Source organism: Arachis ipaensis, chromosome B8, assembly GCF_059453495.1.
Source record: "Arachis ipaensis isolate K30076 ecotype BB chromosome B8, ASM5945349v1, whole genome shotgun sequence".
Classification (NCBI taxonomy): domain Eukaryota; kingdom Viridiplantae; phylum Streptophyta; class Magnoliopsida; order Fabales; family Fabaceae; genus Arachis; species Arachis ipaensis.
The window spans coordinates 39,476,245-39,483,116 of record NC_142443.1 but is presented as its reverse complement, the minus strand read 5'-3'; the positions used below and the strand labels follow the sequence as shown (position 1 = coordinate 39,483,116).

The 6,872-nt window shown below is 27.8% G+C and overlaps 1 protein-coding gene across 1 annotated transcript; it reads left to right on the top strand.

Moving 5' to 3' along the window:
• Positions 1 to 808: 808 nt before the first annotated feature.
• Positions 809 to 4,685, top strand: LOC107614005 (geraniol 8-hydroxylase). Its single transcript, XM_016316214.3, has 2 exons — positions 809 to 1,894; positions 3,891 to 4,685. The coding sequence occupies exons 1-2, from the start codon at positions 875 to 877 to the stop codon at positions 4,452 to 4,454; spliced, it is 1,584 nt and encodes a 527-aa protein (XP_016171700.1). The 5' UTR covers positions 809 to 874; the 3' UTR covers positions 4,455 to 4,685.
• Positions 4,686 to 6,872: the final 2,187 nt, after the last annotated feature.

Genomic DNA, 6,872 nt, shown 5'->3' with positions numbered 1-6,872 from the left:
ACGACTTACAGTGTCAGTTTTAATAAATAAATTTAATAAAATGACGATATTTTTAATTACTATATATAGATGGCATGTGTTGTCGTTTCTAAATATTATTACTAGAGTATATTATATGTACTAGTATATTAATATACACTAATACTGTATGTTTACTTATTTATTTTTTTATTTATTAAATATGTGTAAAATAATAAAAATAAAATTAGATAAAATAACAAGCTAAGTAACTTATGATTTAATAATTAAGAAGTTTTGGTTTCAAATCTTGTAGACCAATGTTTGAGTATTCTAATACGATGAAATATTTGATTATCATTTTGTTAAATGTTTAATTATTTTAAAAATTAATTATTTTGTTAAAAAATACATAAAATAAAAAAAATTATATTCATAGAGTATTTTAATTATTTACAAATAAATTGCAATAACAACTTGAGGTTTATTTTTTAAAAAAGAAAAATAGTTCATAAATCGCAATAGTTTAGTTATATAAAACATATATCACATTTTTTAGATGTATCTTTTTTTTTAAAATATTATATATACTAAAAATTAGTTATTAAATTAGTCATTATTATGTATTATATATAAAAATATATATATTTTTAGTTAATTAGTTATTAAATTAATTATTTTTAATATTATTTTATATTTTAATATATATTTTATATAAATAATTAATTTAATGATTAATTTTGTGTATATCTTTTATATAATTGTTTAAAAATATGTAAGTATGTCTCGTGATGTATTGGAGGGCGGCTCCTCAACTTGCACGATATTATATATACAATGGCAAGGAGGCCCTCTCATCACCATTGCCAACTTGGCAAAACTCAAAAACACTTTTTTCCTTAGAACTCAGAAAATAATGGAATCAGCATTACCACACTACTGGTGGAATGTTGAAATGAAGAACTCAACATTCTTTAGTGCACTCGAACAAATTAAAACTACTACTACGGATTCACCAAACAATGTCCAAAATCATAGCCTCATATTTAACTTTTCATACCTTTCCCTTTCACTAATAACCCTCTTATTCACATGCATTTTCGCCCACTTTCTTCATGCACGAAACACAAAACCAAAGCTTCCACTTCCACCAGGACCATCCCTTTTTATCATGTTAACAAACCTCTTTGAATTTATAAGAAAGCCACAACAAACATTGGCCAAGATTGCTAAGCTTTATGCCCCAGACATAATGCTTTTGAGGCTTGGCCAATCAACCACTGTAATAATCTCTTCATCAAACATTGCCAAAGAAGTTCTCCAAACCAATGATTTGTTGTTCTCCGATCGAACGGTTCCGAGTATTGTGACTTCCCTAGATCACCATAACTATAGCTTGCCATTTCTTCCTGTCTGTCCTCTTTGGAGAGACTTCAGGAGAATATGCAACGATCAATTATTCGCCAATAAGACCCTTGATGCGAGTCAAGGTCTTAGGCGTAAGAAGCTTCAAGATCTTCTTAACGATATGCAAAAATACGGCCGGACTGGGAAAGCCGTTGATGTAGGGCATGCGGCTTTTAGGGCATGCATAAATTTCTTGTCCTATACTTTTGTGTCCGAGGATTTTGTTGAATCTGTAGAGAATGGAGAGTACAAGGACATTGTGTCCACTCTCTTGAAACTAACAGGATCAACTAACGTGGTTGATATTTTTCCATTTTTAAAGATTTTTGATCCTCAAGGTCTTCATAGACACACTATTAATTACCTTACCAAGTTCTTCCACAGCTTGGACAAGTTAATTGACAAAAGGTTGAAGCTAAGAGAAGAACCGCATTATGTCACAAATAATGATATGTTGGACACACTACTTGACATTTCTCAAGAAGATAGCCAAAAAATGGACAGGAGAAAGATCAGACACTTTTTACTTGTAAGATTATTATTATTATTATTATTATTATTATTATTATTATTGATAACATTTTGTTTGCATAGATAATTGGTGAGATAATTAAGATGAAGAATATGTTTAATTACTATAAAATATTAGGGCAAAAATTTTACGCATAAATTTCATAACATATATTTAGGATAATGCTAGATAGACAAAAAAAAAAAAAAACAATCAAAACTTGTCTTATTTAGTATTTATTAATTATCGTAACAATTAATAAATACTAAATAAGGCAAATTATGATTATTTTTGGCTGATTTTCTTTGATTATCAAATATTTCTGTATATTTATGCATTGAACTTATTCGTCATTTCATATGTAAATTTGTACATAATTTCATATATAAATTGAATATCCTAATAATAATTTTTTAACGTATTTAATATAAAGAAACTACTACGCCAAACAACACAATCTCAACATTTAATGGCAAAAGTAACACACGGTTTTGAGAATTTTACAAATATGAGTATTTTTACCTATAATAATATTTTATGAATATAAATCTTTTAAAGTTATGTCAATTTTATCTTGACATTATAAATTATGGCATAAAAATTTTATAAAATCAAATTACGTTTATAAAAAAGTTGTAAGAGACAAAAGTTCTAGTCGGCTAAGAAGATCAGAGTCTCCATAGATAAAAAGATCAAATAATAAAATTTTTAGTTATTATTTTTATGTGGAAGTTTATTTTTTTTATTAATAATTAATTTTAACATTTATTGTCTAAAATTTAAAAGAATTTAATGTATATACTTTTACATTTGATTATGTGTTAAGCCTGTTGTACAAATAGAAATAAATAATTTTATACTTGCTATTTAAAAATAATATTTTGTTCTCTGTGTATATAAAAATATAATTAGATATTAGCATAAAAAATTAAATTTTGATTCTAACTTTTAATCACAACATTAATATTCTCTCCAAATTATATGTAATAAATATTTGAAGAAAAAGAAGTGAAAATATATATTAGAAAGATAAGCAGTAAAAATTTAAAATTAAATAAAAAATATGCATATTGTAAAAATATTTTTAATTTGAATTATATTATTTTGTTAATTTTATTTTTTGTAGAACAAAAAGGTAGAGAAACATAAAGAATGAGAGAAAAGAGAGAAAGATAAATAAGAAGGATGAGAGAGAGAGTTTGTTAATTTTGAAAAGAATTTTTTTTTAATTGTAATGAATAAATATTTAGTGACACATTTTACTTTGTCAAAGTATTAATATAAAATATAAATTATATATAGAGTGGAAATGGTAGAAAGAAATAATAAAAATGAGAGAGGTAGTAAAAGAATGTAATAAGGGAGTTTATTAATTTTGGAGAAAAATATTTTTTTTAATTTTAATTAGAGAGTGTCATATGATACATTCTGGTTATTAAATTAATTGGTAATAAATAATATAGTTATATTTGAATTTTAATTTTATTTAAATGTAATTAAAAAAAGTTATGTTATACATTGTTAGTCAAATTTATAATTAGTCATTGATAATAATATATAAAAAAGATATAATAGGTGAAATAATGAGAAATAGAAAAAAAAAAAGAAAAAAAAAAGAGAGAAGTTTTTAATTTTAAAAAAAATTTGATTTTAGTTATAATAAAAAAATAATATATAATATATTTTGATTGTAAAATTAATAATATGATAATAAATTCAACTAACACCCTATATGATTCCCACATCCCATACCCCACCCCATCCCCAACACAAAAACGGAAACAAAGGATAAACAAGATCCTGATCCGAATTTGGCTATACAGATATAAATAAAGTGCAAGACCCCCCAACATGGCAACATGTCAGTCCAAAGAAACTTGTGACATAAAAAATAAAAAACAATTCATGGTTTTATATTAAATCGCTAATAAGTAATAATGGTCCATATTATATTTATTTTTCCATGGTTGCATTTTGACATTCTCTCATACAATTCATTATACATGTGTTGTAGGACCTACTTGTTGCAGGAACAGATACAACAGCATATGGATTAGAAAGAACAATGACAGAAGTACTCCACAATCCAGAAGTTATGTTCAAAGCCAAACAAGAGTTAGAACAAAACATTGGACGTGGTAACCCTCTTGATGAATCAGATATTGCAAAACTGCCATACTTACAAGCAATTGTAAAAGAGAGTTTACGGTTACACCCTCCAGCTCCACTCTTGCTCCCAAGAAAAGCTAAGGTAGATGTGGAAATCTCAGGTTATAGGATCCCAAAAGATGCAAGGGTTCTAATTAATGAATGGGCTATTGGTAGGAACCCTAACGTGTGGGACAATGCCAATTCGTTTCTGCCAGAGAGGTTCTTGGATTCAAAAATTGATGTTAAAGGAAGAGATTTTCAGCTGACACCATTTGGAAGTGGAAGAAGAATTTGTCCTGGCTCACCATTAGCCATGAGAATGATTCATGTCATGTTCGGATCTTTGATCAATTCTTTTGATTGGAAAATTGAAAACATGGACAAAGATCTACCACTGAGAGCTATTCCTATCATAATCAACAACTAAGGAGCCTCATATTTGGTCTCCTTTTTATCCAATGTTGATTTAGTTATGGCTCTATAATTCTCCTTGAATAATGACTAGTTGTTGAATGCTTTTTTTCTGTTTTGTGCTTATTTTTCTCTTGTAAGCTTAATTTGAATTTTCTATCATTTTTAAGTGTGATGAACATCGTAGAATTTGAAGCCTTTAATTTGTATGATATGTAGTTGGCTGCAATAAAAGATGTGTGCTTTAGATTTCGTTGTATTATTAATAGTAGTTAATACTTTTTTTTATTTTATTGTGTTTTATTTTTTCATGGTAAGAAAATAAGAACGACCACGTATCATTTCATTTCCTCATTTCAAACGCTGTTCAAATTAAATTTAGATTTTTTTTTCCCCTGATAGTTACTAATCATATCCTTTCAATTGGTATCCAGAGAAGATTTTCTAAATATTATTATTTCATCATTTAATATTATTAATGAATAAGATTGAAGATAAAATGGTTTTCTTTTCATTGAAGATAAAATGGTTGATTTTGATTAGATGTAAAACGTTAATTATTATTTAAACAAGACTACATCATTAATAAAATTTATAATTTTTATTAATATTTGATTAATATTAAATTTTTGAATATTAAATTTTAAATTTTAAATATTAATAATATAAAAATAAAATATTAACTCAAAATATTAATTAATATTAATAAAAAGTATTCATCGTTATTATTTCTCTTATAATTTTTCATCTTGTCACGCGTATTCTTATTTCTTACTGCTCACTATGTTTGTTCACGAATTCATATCATCACATGTATAAGCATAACCACTTGTTTGCGTTGTTATACTTTCTCATTACTGCAAAACTTGATTGAAACATTTTTCTTGGAAGAAAACTAATTATACATACGTGTGTGTTCATGGATTTTTTTTAAATAAATAATTTAAATATTTTATTTACATGTATAAATAATTTAAACATAATTTATTATTTTGTGTCCTATTACTTTATTTATAGTGTGGACGAATTAATTATGACCATATTGTAAATGAGATAATACACAACATTTAAATAAATAAAACAAGAGCAAACGGCATACATGAAGAGATTCAGTTTAAACATATTTCGTTTGTTGTACACTACTATAAACGAGATATAAAAAAAGTCAACAGAATATAATATAAACGAGATATATATTTATACTGTAAAAGAGATATAAAACGATAAATTTTGATCATCAGCTGTATAAGGAGGTGCAACTAGTAACCTTCCTAACCAACATTTCAATCCTTCTTCTCCATTCTTTCAATATGTTTAATAAAAATGTCTAGCTAGTAGTGAGTATATCCTTATGAGTATTTATCCTAATTGTCACATAAAAACAGTGAGGAGGAGATTATATTTGCATATGAGAGTTTATTCTTTTGCGCACTCGTCGTTTGAGTTCTCTGTTTGAAAGCCTAATTTTGACCAACATGGGTGCTAATGTGACAAAAGAGATTAGAAGAGTTGGGTATAGGTTGTTAGCACCGATAAAAAATAGAGTATTTTATTTTTGTGTTTTTTATCTTGATGGTGATGAGGATGTGTGCCTAATGTTTGATGTCTACGAGAGAATCATGACTCAACAAGTGATGGAGATTTCCACAAAGATTGGTGATGTAGGTGGTAGTGGTTCTAGGCATTCAAATTTTATCTAAGTGACTAAGATGACCCACCTTTTACAATACACCTCTGCAATGTGCTAGTCTAGGGAAATGCATAGACGTGAATATTGATGAGTCGGATGAAGAATATGTCGCAGACAGGAATAAAAGTAGTCCTATTGACGATGAAGAGGACTTTGTACTGAGACCCCAATAGGTGGATTAGTTTGATACCTTCTGCCTCCTCCACAATTATTTCCGAAGTTATCAGTTGTAGCTAGCCATTATCACATTGAATCTTGACGGGATGTAGGAGGATACTGCATTTTTCATTATGGGGAAGGAGATGATTACAAGACAGATGATAGAGTTGAGTTTCACATTGGTCATAGATTCAATAGCAGGGAAACTGTCATGCTAGGTGTGAAGAATTACAGCATTCAAAAAGAGTGCCGAGTGTAAGGTCGTAGTGTCTAATCGAGCAAAGCACTATGTGCATTGCAAACAATTTGTAGTAGGATGTCCTTAGAGTTTCTGTATTGCACTCCGACAAAATCTTGGATGTTGGTAAGTCGCATCTTGATGTCTCAAGGAACTTTATTATTCTTTATCATGATGATTAAAGATGAACATCTTACAATCCTTTTAATCCCGTAGGGAGGTGCGTAAGTTTTTAGAACTACACACTTGTCTAACTCCCACCATGTTTGAAGACCATCGTCAGTTGAACAACCACCTTATCTGTAGTGTCATCATGTCTTTCATATACTCCAACCCTTCTATTTCTA